A 17,016-nucleotide genomic window follows, 5' to 3' on the forward strand; every position below is an offset into this window, starting at 1 on the left:
AAGTATCGGGTGTGTTTGAGATGCATGTGAACTACAGAGATTCAACTCAGATTCATCCTGGATTATTTTCACCATCTGAATAACCCTGAGACACCTGTCACCTTTATCTTGCAGTACAAAGATCTGTTCTAATCTCTCTTTTGGTCTCTCTCTCTCTCTCTCTCTCCTGATTTCCAGAGGGTTAAAAAAAGCAACAATCCTGTACTATAGCTAACATACTATAGCTATAGCTACCAAAAATATTCAGGGGTAGCTGTGTTGGCCACACAACAAAATCCCAAATCTACTAGTAGCCATACTTTGTTTGGGCCAGCTCCATGAAATAACTTATGCAGGCTTTCCAAGTTTCACTGGATTCTTTATCAGGCAAAGATTTTTAAAATAATGCAGAAGGATGGTGGTGATGGTAGAGTTACAGGACTACATTCTATCTGAGATGTTGCCAGTTAAGGGATTTCAGTGTATCATTGTTATTATTATTATTATTATTAGTAGTAGTAGTAGTAGTATCTCGCTCACTTACCAGAACTGGGACTCAAACCAGCTCAGCAATATTAAAGGAACAATACAATTAGTGTACGCAGAAGCCATTTCCTTTATTGGTTTCTGCGTACACATAAAAAAAGGACTAGAGACAAAGAGCAGTAAAAGACAGGTAGCATGATGTAGTGGTTTGAATATTAGACAGGACTCTGGAGAACAGGGTTTGAATCCCAGTTTGGCCATGGACACCCACTGGGTGACCTTGGGTGAGTCACACTCTCTCAGCCTCAGGGGAAAGCAACGGCAACCCCCCTCTGAAGAAACTTGCAAAGAAGACTTGAAGGCACACAACATCGACGATAATGAAATTTCAACTCTTGTTAACAACAACAACAAAAAATAACTTCTCTTGAGTGCCAGATGCCAAGAGATGTCACTCTCTTGACATCTGGATCTGCCTAAGAGATTTGAAGAATGGGAAAGGGAATGAGAAAACTGACATGGCCCTAAATTTTGTTGTGTTTCGTCAACTGGGAAGACAGTCATCTTTGAAGCCTTGAGGGAAGTGCTTCTGGGTGAGCCCATAGATCTTAAGAAATGGAATAGATTCTAAGTCTTCCCCTCCCTAAGAGCTACAAACACAATATTTTAAAATTAGAGAGAATTATGGGGGAGTGTAGCTTATAGGTTGTAGTTGGTAAAATAATTAGAATTGTAAAATTATTAGGGCTTGAAATCAACATCCAGCTCCACATCTGTGTCCATAAAAGCTCTTTAAACATCTGAGACTCAGTTTGTTCTGTCAGAATAGGGGAGCAGCAGGTCCATCAGCCCTTATTAATATTAACTGTTTTAACTACAACAGAAGCAAATAAAGGGAAAGGCTGTGATTAAAATTGAAAATTGTTAAAATGTTTAATTTTGTTCATTTTTTTCATTCCAGTGCATCATAAAATGGTGCAATTTCCTATACTGGATTGGATGGCCTTTGTGGTTTCTCCCAACTCTATGACTATAGTTTACACAATGATTTTCCTTTTGACTTCCTTTCCGTGTTCTCACAAAATGTTTGAGCTTTATCATTTATGTGGCCATTTCACACTGTGGAACTCAGATTCTGGGGATAGTATGTTCTCTGCCTAGTTCTGATATATCAAGTAGATAATAGGATATAAAATATTTTTAAATGCTCTTAATTGTGATACTTCAAGTCATTGAAGTAATATGATCTTATAAAAATATTTTACAGAGATTTCCTGCCCCGTGGCTCTGGAATTGTTACAAGACGACCCCTTATCCTTCAGCTTATTTTCTCTAAAACAGGTATGTGGTTGTTTCATTGTATATAAGAGTGTCCCAAATCTTTGTTCATGCAGCACTGTAGTTATGCACCGTTTCTTCTTGAAGAGTGACTTTTCAAAAAATGAGGAATTCCTATTTGCTCTAACTGACTGAATTTTTTTTATATTCCAAATAATTCCATGATGTTTGCAAATTAGCACATTCGCAAATAAATTATTATGATTAGATGTAATAGATTAGAAGTAAAAGAAATGCACTTCTTCTACTCCAATTATTGCTTGCCTAAGGTGGAGTAGGTTGTTTTAAAAATGCACATATTTGATTCAGAATTGTATAAAATGTATCGGAGAGTATATCAAATTAATCTCATATTCAGTGAGTTGCTAAACTTCATTCCTGTTTTGATTTACTGCTTAGGTAACAGAATTAAACAGACCAACTGATTTCCTTGTATTTGAATTCACGTTGCACACTGTCAGTTCTTTACAAGGACAAGTATCAAAATACATAAAATAAAATGCCCAGTTAGTCACTCCATCTCAATCATTAAATCTCAAGCTAAAAAGGAAGAAAAAAATACAACACTTCTCGAAGCATTCAGGTCTGAACTTTGTTGATAGCTAGAGAGAAGGAGGCAACTGTTGACAGTGTGCCGTATATACTCAACTTTAAGTCGACCTTGTGTAAGTCGAGGACAGGTTTAAGGACCAAAATTATGGATATTGATATGACCCGTGGATAAGTCGAGGGTAAAACTTAGGTTCATTTACAAAGGATGTAAAGGAAAAAGCAGAGGAAAACAATGCCAAAGGATTTACAAAATTCCAGCAGGCATGACTGTTTGTACTCACGCTAAACGAAGGCTGGATGGATGAGAGAGTAGAGGAGGGTCAGTGATTCTAGGACAGATTACACTCTTGCCTTTCATCAGGGTGTGGTTCCTTTTTAAATAAAAGTTAAAGTACAGTACTTATATTGACTCATGGATAAGTTGACTCAGGTCAATTTTTAACTAATTTTTTAAGACTTATACATGAGTATGCACAGTAGTTGATAATCTCTGGATCTGTGCTCTAAGTGGTTGGTGCTGTCAGGTGGGTACTCCCATTTGGTCTTAAGGTTACATTGGAGAGAAAGTGCTATCTGAAATGTTCCTCTTTTCCCTTTGTTACGATCGTCACTGTAAAAACCTTAAATGTATGAACGGCTGTTTTGTTTTATTTTTATTACAGTCGGCCCTTCTTATACACGGATTCAAGCATACACGGTTTGAAAATGTTCAAAAAAAGTATAAATTTCAAATATCACACCTTGATTTTCCATTTTTTATAAGGGAGACCATTTTGCTATGTCATTATATTTAATGGGACTTGAGCATACACGGATTTTGTTATACATGGGAGATCTTGGAACCAAACCCCAGCGTATAACAAGGGTCCACTGTATTTTTAAGCCATTGCGCACCAGAGAGTATCACATGTGCATGTAGTCGATATAAGCAGGTAAACTGAATCCTATAGGACACATACACATGAAAATAATGAGTTTAAATTAGTGTTTTACTTTCTTAAAACTTGAGAGAGGTTGGTCTGAGAAGATGGGATTTCTTCCCTGTGGATGTTCACTGAGACCAAGGTTGCAGTTTGTGCCTCTCTCAGGCATATTTAGAATAGAACCAACTAGCAAGAAAGGATAGGGATTCTATTCCAGTGGAGTGGGGCCTCCCATTCTTATCCAGTTTGCTTCCAGAACTAGGCAACCTTACTATCTTCACTAAAAAGACTGTGTTGGCTATATGGATTTTTAATAGTTTTTCGCTTCCATAGTTTGAACTACAGTTGGCCCTTCGTTTCTGGACTCACCCACCCCATCCCTCACAAAAAAGGAGGCTTGCACATGTCCAAGCCCCATAGGCTTGAATGGAGCATGCGCTGCTGAGGTCGTCCCTGTTAGAAAAATCTTTGTTATGGGTGATGTCTCTTGTCCTCGTAGCCCCGAACTGGTACCAACTGGATCAGATGAAGTCTTCTCTGGAACTCAGGATCAAAGCAAACTCCAACACACAAGCTTCAGCTGCTTAATTAAAGAAACAGACTTCAGCAGACTTCACTCAATGAGGGTTTTATTGTCTTAGTTGCTATTTACAAAACTAACAGCTACAAGTACTATATATCACATCCTTCTCTTTCAGAGTCCATGCTCAACAACAACAAAAAAACCAACTTCTGAACAGTCCTTTGTTCTCTCATCAGAAACACATTCCCATGATGTAGTCCAGCCTCTTCCCACATAGGAACCAATCACAGTACAAACAACAAACATGTCATGTTTACATTTTGTCTCGGCCATTTGCCTTGAACGTTCTGTTTTCAAGCCTAGACTTCCTGGCCTTCAACAGGAACCAGTTTTTTACTTTAGCAAACCATTGTCACATCTGAACATTTTAAATACAAAATACAAATATACATTAACAGTCCCTCCTTGAGTATTCAAGGTCACAGGCCCCAGGGCCGAAATGTATTTAGATTTGAACCAAGCAAGAATAATGAACTTCCTGTTACAGCATAAGGTGTAGACTGTTGAAGTTTTCTCATTAGTAAAGATGTCCTACTGCCCTACTGACTGTTTAGAGGGCTAGGAGATGCTTGGTTAGTGTATCTTTCCCTAGAATCAGATAGTTGGAAGAGACCCCAAGGAGCCATCCAGTCCAACCCCATTCTGCCATGCTGGAACTCACAATCAAAGCACCCCTGACAGATGGCCATCCAGCCTCTGTTTAAAGCTCTCCAAAGAAGGAGACTCCTTCCAAGGGATTGTTTTCCACTGTCGAACAGCCCTTACTGTCAGGAAGTTCCTCCTAATGTTGTGGTGGAATCTCTTTTCCTGGAGCTTGCATCCATTGCTCTGGGTCCTAGTCTCTGGAGCAGCAGAAAACAAGCTTGTTCCCTCCTCAGTATGACATCCCTTCAAATACTTAAACAGGGCTATCATACCATCTCTTAACCATCTCTTTTCCAGGCTAAACATACTCAGCTCCACAAGTCTTTCCTCATATAGCATGATTTCCAGACCCTTCAACAATTTGGTTGCCTTCCTCTAAACAACCTAGTGTTGTCTCCTGGTTTAGAGGTTTGGCAGCTTGGCTCCCACTGGAATTTAAAGGGGTACGGGAGATTGGTCCAGAGTTTTTCCCTTTTATCTCAGCCTGTTAGGCTCCTGACCTCTTCTGATGGGAGCTAGTGAACCTTTAAAATAGGTGTGGGAAACTATGTGGAAACTAGGGTCCAATTCCCCTCTCAGACCACGCCACCCACCCCACCCCCCATTATACACCCAAATACCTGTTTTCCTCTGCAGGTCTTCTCGAAATGATGGGTAGTCAGAAAAGAGACACAGTTACTTTGTCTACATAGAGCAAGAAGCAAAGCCAAGCTTCATTGTCTACAAGAACTCATGATTGCTTACATAGGTCCAGCCAAAATTTATTCACCTCCTTGTCTACCCAAATGAGAGTAGATAAATAGGTACCACTTCAGTGGGAAGGTAACAAACAGCGTTTGGTGCTGTCATGCTGGCCACATGAACACAGAGTTGTCTTTGACAATGCTGGTTCTTTGTCTTAGAAACGGAGACGAGGACCATTATTCATGGCAAGAGAAAACCTTTACTTACATTTAGCATAGTTAACTTATCCATTTCTATCTTCTCAAATACTTTAGCTATCCAATCTTCTACAATTTCCCACAGCTGTGCTTAAAGGAATCTTACTGTATAATAATAAAATGTGTAATAAAATCTTTTTGTGTTGATGTTTTTCGTGAGCATCAAATATTCCTTATAGAAAAAATTGATTTAAGAGGGATTTTGTATTTAAGTATTTCTGAATCATCCCCCTGTATTTGTTTCCAGTATCTTCTTCCTTTGTCGCAAGTCCACTGAAAGCAATAGAATGAACCTTCTTCCTGTTTATACTTCCAGCATAAATTATTACAACCTTTGTACAATTTTGCTAGTTTTGCAAAGTGTTAATTACCACCTGTACCTAATTCTGTAGAAACTTTAATTTAAATCATTTTCCACGTTTTTCCAAATCAATATTATAACCCAAATTTTGTGCCCACTTTACCATACAGCCCTTAATTTCTTTATCTTCCATCTTATACCTCAGTAATAATTTCATACGTTTTGTCAGTCAGATGTTTCTCATTTGTACAAAGTTGTACCTCAAATCCTGTTTTCTTGCATTCAAATCCACGTATTTCTTGTCTATATTATATCTTTTAACTGTCTATGGTAGTACCATTGAGTATCAAAACCTGCCATATTTTCTTCTGATTTAAATCTAGGGGTGCATTTGTACTGTAGAAATAATCCGATTTGACAAGTGTTGTAGCTCCATCCTATGGGATCTTGAGATTTGGCATTTGACAAGTCTTTAGTCTTCTCTGTTAAAGAGGGCTGGTGCCTCACAAAACTACAGATCCTATGATTCGTAGGCTAGAGTCATGGCAATTAAAGCACTGTCAAACTGCACTATTGCTACAGTGTAGATGCACACTATACTGATCATTTTGTAACACTAACAAATCATAGTATGTCATCCATTTTTCACCGCCATCTTTATGTATCTTATGAAAGGCTTCCTGCCCGGAGATCCATAATGATAACTTCTGGCATACTCTGCATTTATATTTATTCCAAGTTCTTAAACTGGAGCATATTGTGTAATGACCAAATACACAAAAGGTTGTTTTGTTTGTTTTTTCTTCAGAATATGCAGAATTTTTGCACTGCAAGTCGAAGAAATTTACAGATTTTGATGAAGTCCGGCAGGAGATTGAAGCAGAAACAGACAGGATCACAGGAACAAATAAAGGCATTTCTCCCATTCCCATTAACCTGAGGGTGTATTCACCGCATGGTAGGTATGCTTTTGTGCTTCTGGGGGAACTCCCTAAAAGTGGGTGTTACTGATTACATACATAGATATGAGAACTGTTGGGACTACTGAAAGTGCACTAGGGTAGAAACAGGGAACATTACAACATTTCCCTTTGGGAAAATGTGAGGTGCTGAGATGGCATGCTCCTGTAACTCTTTGGAAATAAAATCATCACAACTATGACTTGTAAAATACAAAAGTAGAAAGGTTAAGACTTTTTAAAAAATAATTTTAATGGAACTTTATGATAAAGAACCCACTTGAAATTCTTGTTTGTTTCTTATGTGTTACAGAAAATGTAAACTATTATTTAAGTATGCAGGTTGAGTCACTCTAATAGCTGAGAGTTGTCCATCCATTGTGTGGTAAGCTTTTGCAAAACTGTGTCTTATCTAGTTATTTTATTTTATTTTATGTACAGTATTGAATCTGACTTTGATTGACCTTCCGGGTATCACTAAGGTGCCAGTGGGTGACCAACCCCAAGACATTGAGTACCAAATCAAAGATATGATCCTTCAATTCATTAGCAGAGAGAGCAGCTTGATTCTTGCTGTGACTCCAGCCAACATGGATTTGGCCAACTCAGATGCTCTCAAAATGGCCAAAGAAGTTGACCCTCAAGGTAAAGTGGTGTGTTGTCCTTTTTTACTTTCACCTTCTGAGCTGATAAATGGATACAGTCCCATGACAGAGTAAGGTGGGATTCTGAAATAAAACTCTGATTTGCTCTTTTGACAACAGGGAGCCCTGTCTAAAGCAGAATATATCAATATTAAAATGTTTTTTGGGTTTTTTCGGGCTATGAGGTCATGTTCTAGAAGAGTTTATTCCTGATGTTTTACCACCAGCTGTGGTTGGCATCTTCTCTGAAGATGCCTTCCATAGCTGCTGGCAAATGTAAGGAATAAACTCTTCTAGACCACGGCCTCATAGCCTGGAAAACCCACAAAAAACTATGGATGCTAGCCATGAAAGCCTTCGACTTCACAATATTAAAATGCCTAATTCAATGGAGATCCTGATCTTTAAAAAGAATTTCCTAGTTGGGGGCTTGGAAGAAGGACGGTGGTTGCTGGAATCAGCCTGGAAGAACATAGCGGAAAAAGTCATAACATTAAGACAGCTTATAACTTTCAAGTGCAGTGCAGAATAAAACTGAGTAATTTCTACCCTCAGTTTTAGTAATTTTTAATTCTATTCTGTGTTACACTGTAATGTCAAGGATCTGGAGTTTGATAAAATATATAAACTAATGGCCTAATGACCCTGAGAAGCCTAGAAATATGAAGGTAATATAGTTGTAGTATATTGTCATTTATTATATTGCTTCTTATCACTGTATTGCATGCCATGTATACCTTGCATACATGGTAATGTTACTTTTTTTGAGGCAAAACTACCAGCTAAATAATAGCGTGTAGAAGTCATTCATGAAAACATCTTTAATTCATGAGAATGTCAGCTGCTGGTGAAACGTCAGGAATAAACCCTTCCAGAACATGACCTCATAGCCTGAAAAACCCACAAAAAACTATGGATGCCTGCCCTGAAAGCCTTCAACTTCACATCTTTAATTGCTCTCCTACATTTTTGCTTCTCTTTTGATCAGCAGTTCTGTTTCTTCTCAGGCCTACGGACAATTGGTGTGATAACCAAACTAGATCTGATGGATGAAGGCACAGATGCCAGAGATGTCCTTGAGAACAAACTGTTACCTCTGCGGAGAGGTAGAAATCTGATTTTAACTTATGGCCAACAGATATTTTGGAGAATGAACTCAATCTTGTTGAATTCATAGTCTTCTGTAAAGCAGGTGTTTAAGCAACACGTTTGGATGAAGGAAGTATTTGAATTAATTATATGCTCCTAATGATATGTCTCAGTTATCATGCAGTGTACAGTTAATGTGTATGCAGTTGACTTGTGCCCAGTGATGCTGTAATAAGTGCATGTACTCAGTTCACTTGCTGTTTTCTCCCTGACCCATTCTCATTATGAACTTTGGGGATTTCTAGATATGATGATGCAAGCCGTAGGTGGTTGGCACCACAGATTTTAATATACTTTGTTGGAAACAATCACATTACAGTGCACCCACATTATATGTGGCTTTGAGTATACGTGCTCAAGGGAGTGTGCAAGGGGTCGCCCGCGCCACCGCATGCACGAGCCCCATTAATTTGAATGGGGCTCAAGCATAGGCAAAATTCACCTTACGCCGGGGGGGGGGGGGTAGAACGGATCCCCTGCGTAAGGTGAGGCTCAACTGTATTAGTTTTTAGCTTTATCCTGTTATAGGCTATTTTTGGTAGGCTGCTTTGAATCCTTCAGTCCCTTGCCCATTCAGGGTTGAATTCAACAATGATTTGACCTCCAAACTAAACTTTAGACATTGATGGAACCACATTTAAAAAACATTCAACTAGTATATATCCTTTAGTTTTCTGTAAATGTTGAATTCCAATATGTTTGTTACTAAGGAAGGCAGTCTGAGAATTTGAACATGAGACCTGGGACCAATGAAAAGAGCCTGAGTTGAATGACCCGAGCTTTGCCCTTCATATAGTTTGAAGTAAAGAAGGAGTGAGAGAACCTTCCCACCTGTGACTTGTCACAATTTTGTAGCAAAAATGAGTTACTTCCCAGTCTCCTGTGCTGTCACAATGACTTGGTTTCCTTTAGTTGCTACCTTGATGTGACCTAGCCCTCCTCTCAAAATTTGCACTGAAGCCCTATAAGACAGAAAATAACATTTGGACCTGTCCACCTGTAGGCTACATTGGAGTTGTGAATCGGAGCCAGAAGGATATTGATGGTAAAAAGGACATCAGGGCAGCCTTGGCAGCTGAACGCAAGTTCTTCCTTTCCCATCCTGCTTACAGACATATGGCAGACCGCATGGGAACACCACACTTGCAGAAAGTCCTCAATCAGGTAGGCTGTTCCTGTGGATGCCTGAATCTTTTTCCTGTCTTTTTCTAACTAGTGATCCTATTCAAGGAGAAAGGAGGGATAAGTAAGATCATAGGGTACTACAGCCCTGTGCAGACCGGCCATGACGTGGTGTCCACATGACGCATGCCTCATCTCCACCGCCAGGTTGCCGTGGCGCCACGCACCACTCCACATGGTGTGCAGCGTCACAGCACTCTGGGGCTGCATCCACACAACACAGCACCAAAGGAGTGTCCTAAAGCCACTGCGCCATGGTGATTGCACCCTTTCCAGGGACTCTGGAAAGACTCCAGACTCTGCTGCAAGGATTTGGGGGGTTGGGGGATGTGGTGGCTTAGTGGTTAAGGTGTGAAGTCCAAAAAGTGGAAGATCAGAAGGTTGGAAGTTCAAGGCCCAAATACTGCATGATGGGGTGAGCTCCTGTCGCTAGTCCCAGCTTCTGCCACCCTAACAGTTCGAAAGCATGCAAATGCAAGTAGATATAGATACCATTTCGGTGGGAAGGTAACAGTGTTCAGTGCAGTAATGCTGGCCACATGACCACCAGAGTCCTTAGATAGTGCTGGCTTTTCAGCTTAGGAATGAAGATGAGCACCGCCCCCAACAGTCAGTTATGACTAGACATTCATTTCAAGGGATTGCCTTTACCTTTATCTTTATAATTACCCTAGGGCCTAAATACCTTAAAGCAGCGGTTCTCAACCTTTGTTGGGCTGCAACCCCCATTGGGGATGAAAGTCCTGCCTGTGGCCTCCCTGATCAAATGGGAGGCCAGAAAGGGGCGGGACTTTCGGCCACCTACGAGCCCCAGCAGGCTTTGCAGCTGGAAGTCCTGCCCCTTCCCGGCCTCCCAATCAATTAGGGAAGCCGCTGGGGGAGAAGGGGCAGGACTTCTGGCCGCAAAGGCTGCTGGGGCTTGCAGTCCCGTTCCTTTCTCCCTGTGGTTGCCTGGCAGCCGCGGGAAGAAAAGGAGGAGGAGGGAGCCCTGCCCCTGTCCCTTTCTCCCCACAGTTGCCTGGCAACCGCGGGAAGAAAGGGAGGAGGAGGGAGCCCCGCCCCCGTCCCTTTCTCCCCCCAGTTGCCTGGCAGCCGCAGAAAGAAAAGGAGGAGGAGAGTGCCCCGTCCCCTTCTCCCCGCGGTTGCCTGGCAGCCGTGGGAAGAAAGGGAGGAGGAGGGAGCCCCGCCCTGTCCCTTTTTCCTCGCGCTTGCCTGGCAGCCATGGGAAGAAAGTGAGGAGGAATGAGCCTTGCCCCGTCCCTTTCTCCCCACGGTTGCCTGGCAGCCGCGGGAAGAAAGGGCGGAGGAGGGTGCCCCCTCCCTTTCTCAACGCGGTTGGCTTGCAGCTGCGGGAAGAAAAGGACGAGGAGGGTGCCCCGTCTCCTTCTCCCCGCAGTTGCCTGGCAGCCGTGGGAAGAAAGGGAGGAGGAGGGAGCCCCGCCCCCGTCCCTTTCTCCCCACGGTTCCCTTGCAGCCGCGGGAAGAAAGGAAGGAGGAGGGAGCCCCGTGCCCGTTCCTTTCTCCCCGCGCTTGCCTGGCAGCCGCGGGAAGAAAGGAAGGAGGAGGGAGCCCCGTGCCCGTTCCTTTCTCCCCGCGCTTGCCTGGCAGCCGCGGGAAGAAAGGGAGGAGGAGGGAGCCCCGCCCTGTCCCTTTTCCCCCACGCTTGCCTGGCAGCCGCGGGAAGAAAGTGAGGAGTAATGAGCCCTGCCCTGTCCCTTTCTCCCCATAGTTGCCTGGCAGAAGCGCCGGCACCCACATGGAGAAGGGAAAGAGGAGGCAGACACGTCCCCATTCCCTTTTCCCCATGCGGTGCCTGCGCCAGCACTAGCACCCAGGGGAGGCAGGTGGGATTCCCAACCTGGCGACCCCCAAGTTGGGAACCCCTGCCTTAAAGGCAACAGATCCTGACTAATCTTGGAAGCTAAGCAGGGCAGCCCTCGTTAGGACTTGGATGAGAGACCACCAATGAATACCAGGTGCTGCAGGCTATATTTCAGAAGAAAGAACTGGCAAAATAACCTATGAGTATTCCTTGCCTTAGCAAACCCTATGCATTCATGTGGTCTCCATAAGTCCAGAGGCGACTTAAAGTCCCATAGTCACACGCACACATGTCTACCTTAAACAGTGCCTTGAAGTTCCAGGTGTTTTAGAGCATGGTAATTTCCCTTCACTCTCTTTCTTTTTCATGGTCTCTGTGAAGCACACACATGGGTCATTCTGCGCCTGCGCAGCAATTATGAATCCTATTGGAACTGCTAGGGAAGACTTTTGGCGGTAGCTCTGCCCATCCTCTATATAGGCAGGATGTCTTCCCGCCCTTTCTCAGTTCCTTTTGTCCACCGCATGAGCAGCTTAGGAACCTCGCTTGGAATGGCTTCTTCCTTCTACTTTCGTTTCCGCTTTTTGACCAAGTTTTGGCTCTTGACTTCTCTTTGGATAGTGATTTGGACTTGATTTGGACTCTGGTCAACGGTAATTTTTGGCTTGTTTGACTACTCTCTTGTCTCACTGTTAGGTTTTGACAATGTCCTCGCACTCTTTCAAAAGATGCACTGAGTACAGAGGAAAGATTCCCAGCCAGGACAGACACTCCATGTACCTCCTTTGCTTGGGTGAGGGTCACAACGTCTCTCTGTACCCTCATTGCAAGGCCTTTACACTGCAGGACAGGAAAAACAGAGAGATGCACCTTCGTTCTCTGCCCTATGAGGCCTCCCGCTCCTACTAGGGTCACTGCCAAGGCTCCTACCGCCGAGGGCACATCTTCTGCTGAGATTCTGCAATCTCCCCTCCCTCCATGGAGAAACGCAAACCGGAGGACATGCTCCCTCCCCAAAACGCAAAAAATCCTCAGATGGCTTCAAGTCCGACAAGAAGAAGTACAAGTCTTCTAAAGACAAGCCCAAGCATGCTTCTCACAACAAGGAAAAGAAACCCCATCCTTCCACCTCCCCGGAGGCCGACAGTTGATCCCGTACCGACCAACCCTTGCCTCCTCCCAACACTGACTCTGTGCGGCCAGCTGCCCGCTCAGCCCACAGCACCTCTTCCATCTTGAGAAGACCTCCGCTCTCCACCTCAAGCCGAGTCTCTCCGATTCTTCAGGGGCTCTCGGAGCTATACCAACTCTCTGACGTGGAGCTTGATGCTTCTCCTCGTCAGCTTCCTGATCCTATCCTCACAGCACCCCACTGCATGCCTGTGGAATGTCTTTCCCAGACTTCTGACCTCGTCCACTTTGATGGAGAACTTGATGATTTGTCTTACGGTCTCCCTGAACCTGCCAGTAGAGACCTCATTTTTGACGACCAGGCTGGGACCTACTACCTCCTCCTCGATCCTTCAGAAGTTCGAGCTGGACGTTATGTCCCCGGTACCAAAGAACCACGGCTTCCATCTCGCATGGCCTCCACTTTGGCTGTAGCCTCTCGCTTCTGTCCTCCATCCACACTGACCAACCGCATCTTCTGTCTCAGATGCCCCTTGTTTCTGCTGTGCACCCACCTGTCCTGACCTCTCCACTTGAAACCCACCCGCAGAACTTCAATTTCATCTGAGTCACCCAACTATGGTGACTCGGACTATTCCCAACTCCATCAGGATTTGGCCCTCACAGCTCTTGGGGCCGCTTTCCCCTCCAACGATATTAAATCCTTCACCGAACAGGTGATCCGTATGAGCAAGGCACTCCGTGTTGACGTTCTCCATACCGAAGAGCTCACCTTTGATACCTCTGGCCTTTTCCACAAGGACACTGATGACAAACTGGATTTCAAAAACAAGATGAGAAATACAGCTCTTGATCCCATAGATGCACATAGATGTCCCAACGCCTCCTTCAATTCTGTTTTTGTGTTCCATGTTCAGGATTGTCAAACGCCATGTCCCAACTCTGCTATTGTGGAAGCATCTCAACTCTGCTTCACCCCTAAAGTAGCTTCGATCCCAAACGACCTGGAGGGATGCAAACTGGACTCCATGGCTTGAAGGTCTTACGTTTCAGCCGTTGTGGACCTCAAGGTTGCAAATTATGCGTCCTGTATGGCCGCCTGCCAACAACACTTGTGGAAACGGGCTCTTCCCCTCTATGATGACCTTTCGGAGGAGAAGAAGTGCCTAGCACTTTTGATTCACGCCGAGGCACACTCCCTGGCTGCCCAACAAATTACCTCAGCCAGACACTTTGCTTATTGTGCCACCAGGCAACTTTCAGGAGCTGTCACCACACATGGCTCAGATCTTCCGACCTGACACCTCAGGCCATACATGCCATTGAAGAGCTCCCCTTCGATGCCTCTGGCCTTTTCCACGAAGACACTGATGACACAAGCTGGATTTCAGAAACAAGATGAGAAATACAGCCCGTAAATACAGTATGCCATCGTCAACAACCTCTCGGTCTCTGCATCCCTACCAACGCCGTTTGGGGTGGCAAAAGCATTCCTACCCCCCCCCCCGCAACCAGGGTAGGCCCAATCAATCATCTGATTATCAACAACAACGCTTCTCCCCTCAACAACAGTCTGGTTCGGGAAAGTGTCAATCAAAATCCAAATATAAGCAGCCCTTCCAAAACAAGGACTCTGATCAGGGCAAACAACGCTTCTGAAGCTTTCCAGCCCACTTCGCCCCGTCATCCCCTTTGGGGATCACCTGGCCCATTTTTACCACTCTTGGGCCTCCATAACATCTGACTCTTGGGTCCTCAAAATTGTCTGCAGGGAGTAATTTTGTTTCCACTCCCCCCTCAGACACCCTTCTCATTGAAGTGCGCTCTCTTTGCACCAAAGGGGCCATTGAACCCATGCTCTCTTCCCAGGTCCATGACTTTTTTCTCCAGATATTTCATTGTTGCCAAACCTAATGGAGGCCTCCGTCCTATTTTAGACCTCTGTGCCTTAAATTCTTTCATTGACTATAAGTGTTTCCGTATGGTGACTCTGTCTTCCATCTTGCCTCTTTTACAGGACTCAGACTGGTTTGCCACTGTGGACCTTCGGGATGCTTATTTTCACATCAGCATCCAACAGGACCACCAGAATCTTCTTGCCTTTTCTGTCGGTACCAACTCCTTTTGCTACCGTGTTTTGCCCTTCAGACTCTCCACAGCTCTGAGGGTGTTCACCAAGTGCATGGCTGTCATGGCAGCATTCCTCCGCCAGCAAAACATCATTGTCTTTCCCTACCTTGACAATTGGTTGTTTGTGGCCTCAACCAGATCCACTCTCTCCGACCATCTCATCTATGCTCTCTCCGTTCTTTGAACCTTAAGGCTTACACTCAACCCGGAAAAGTCCACTCTCTGTCCCACGCAAAGAGTGAGGTTCATCAACACCATATTAGATTCCATGACGTCCACTCTCTGTCCCACACAAAGAGTGAGATTCATCGGCGCCATGTTAGATTCCACGATGTTGAAACCATGACAGGTTCAATAACCTCAGGTCTTCCATCTAAATCTGCCTTGTCTCTCGTCGTATCCGGGCGAGGACAGCTCAAGTGGTGCTGGGACACATGGCATCCATAACGTATGTCAGAGCTCCAGACTCCTTCCACGAGTGGGAACTCAACCCTCACGTCGTACGCCATCTGTTCTCCCTTTGAGGAACCCCAGGCATCGACCTGTTTGCCTCTCATCTGAACTCTCAATGCAGACGGTTCTGCTCCAGGACTCCCTCCAGCCAGTCACTAGGAGACGCTGTGATGCAGAGAACCCCAACTGAGAAAACCAACGGACACATGGAATGTTAAGGTCCCAGCCCACATTCTATTGGCTGGCCCTCAGCTGCCTTCAGATTGGTCAGCTGGACTTTTAAAAATTCCGGGCTGACAGTTGGGAGTCAGTTGGAACTGGCACAGTTTAGAACTTTAGTTAGGACAGGGGTAGGCAACCTTTTTGAGCCAGGGGCCGGGTTGCTGTCCCTCAGACAACTGGGGGGCCAAAGCCAAAAAATAAATAACTATTTTTTAAATTTAAATAAATAAATAAAAATAAGGCCCGCCGCGGCCGCTGGAGTCTTCCAGGAGCGCTCCAACGACCGCAACGGGCCTCCTACAGGCCCGCTGCGGCTGCTGTAGCCCTGCTGGAGGGCTCTGGCGACTGCAACGGGCATCCTACAGGCCCACTGCTGTGTTCTAAAATGGCGGCGAAGTCTCGTGCGACCTTTCCCGTCCTGCCCCGCGATGGGAAAGGTCATGTGAGACTTCGGCCTCCATTTTAGAACTCAAAATGGCACCCAGAGTGGCGCAGAAGCTGTGGCGGGGGCGGCAATCGGTGGCAGGACCAGGCTGGGGTTGGTCCCAAGGCCTTGCCGGGCCGGATCCGGCCCACGGGCTGTAGGTTGCCGACCCCTGGTTTAGAATGTTGAGAGATGAAGTTGGAATGTTGACAGAGGGAGAGTTGGGATTTGACAGTTGAGGGAACAGTTGAGTCCAAGAGAGGACTGGGTTCCATGAGTTCCTGAGGGAATAGTTAGTTGGGGCTTGGAATCCTGAGAGTGAGGGTTCCAGGGATAGAGAAGGACGGTTAGGGGTAGAGTGAGTGGGAAAGGGCTCCCTACCGTTTCACTTCCAGGACTCTAGAAAAGGGAGTGGCTGGAGTGTGATAATCCTGCGGGATAGTGTTAGATTTGGTGACTATTAGGTCTAAGTTTAAGAGAGAAATTTAAGAGAAAGATTGAGTGAATCTTAGTTATAAGAAACTGGTGATTTAGATAGAGATTTATAAACCCAACGGTAACTGTAACAAAGTAAAGAGTACAAATGTAACTAAGAAGTAACACATGCTTGAACTAACAGCTGTTTAATGCCATTTCGTTCAAGTAACATCTGTTCAACCCTTTGTTTAATAAAGTTAATATTTTGTTTTATCTAAAGGCTGGTCTGCCATATATATTATATCCATGCTACTATATTATATAATATTGGGAACCTGAGTTTTGACCAGGGTGTTGTCATCAATTATATTTTGTGATAGAGCATAAGGAGTCGTTATATAAATTGGTGGCAGCGATGAGATAATAAAAGTCCCAAGCGCCTGCCACATAAGAAAGGGGATTCGTTACATATTTTGGTGGCAGCGGGGTGGGATAAAACCTCTCAGGTGCCTGCCATCATAGAAAAGGATTGTGGTTTGGAGGTGCCTTCCTCTTTCACTGGTCGGGCAGCATGTTCTACCTGTTTCCTCCCTTCTCTCTCATCACAAGGGTGATAGCCAAGCTCCGAATGAACCGTTCAAACGGGATTCTGATCACCCCGTGGTGGTTGAGGCATCCGTGGCTTGCCCCTCTCCTCCAACTCTCCAACAACTGCTTTTGGCCCCTGTCTCTCTG

The 17,016-nt window shown here is 44.6% G+C and overlaps 1 protein-coding gene across 7 annotated transcripts in view; it reads left to right on the top strand.

Moving 5' to 3' along the window:
* DNM2 (dynamin 2) overlaps nt 1-17,016 on the top strand; it is a 99,695-nt gene that overhangs the window by 24,249 nt on the left and 58,430 nt on the right. For all 7 annotated transcript variants that reach the window (XM_089489120.1, XM_089489123.1, XM_089489119.1 and 4 more), the window contains exons 2-6: nt 1,733-1,806; nt 6,557-6,706; nt 7,149-7,352; nt 8,359-8,457; nt 9,504-9,664. In XM_089489120.1, the coding sequence (XP_089345246.1) occupies nt 1,733-1,806; nt 6,557-6,706; nt 7,149-7,352; nt 8,359-8,457; nt 9,504-9,664 (688 nt within the window). The remainder of the gene's footprint in view (nt 1-1,732; nt 1,807-6,556; nt 6,707-7,148; nt 7,353-8,358; nt 8,458-9,503; nt 9,665-17,016) is intronic.

The sequence above is a fragment of the Sceloporus occidentalis genome, unplaced genomic scaffold (genome assembly GCF_023333645.1).
Source record: "Sceloporus occidentalis isolate IW3139 unplaced genomic scaffold, rSceOcc1.0.p SCAF_1, whole genome shotgun sequence".
Classification (NCBI taxonomy): Eukaryota; Metazoa; Chordata; class Lepidosauria; order Squamata; family Phrynosomatidae; genus Sceloporus; species Sceloporus occidentalis.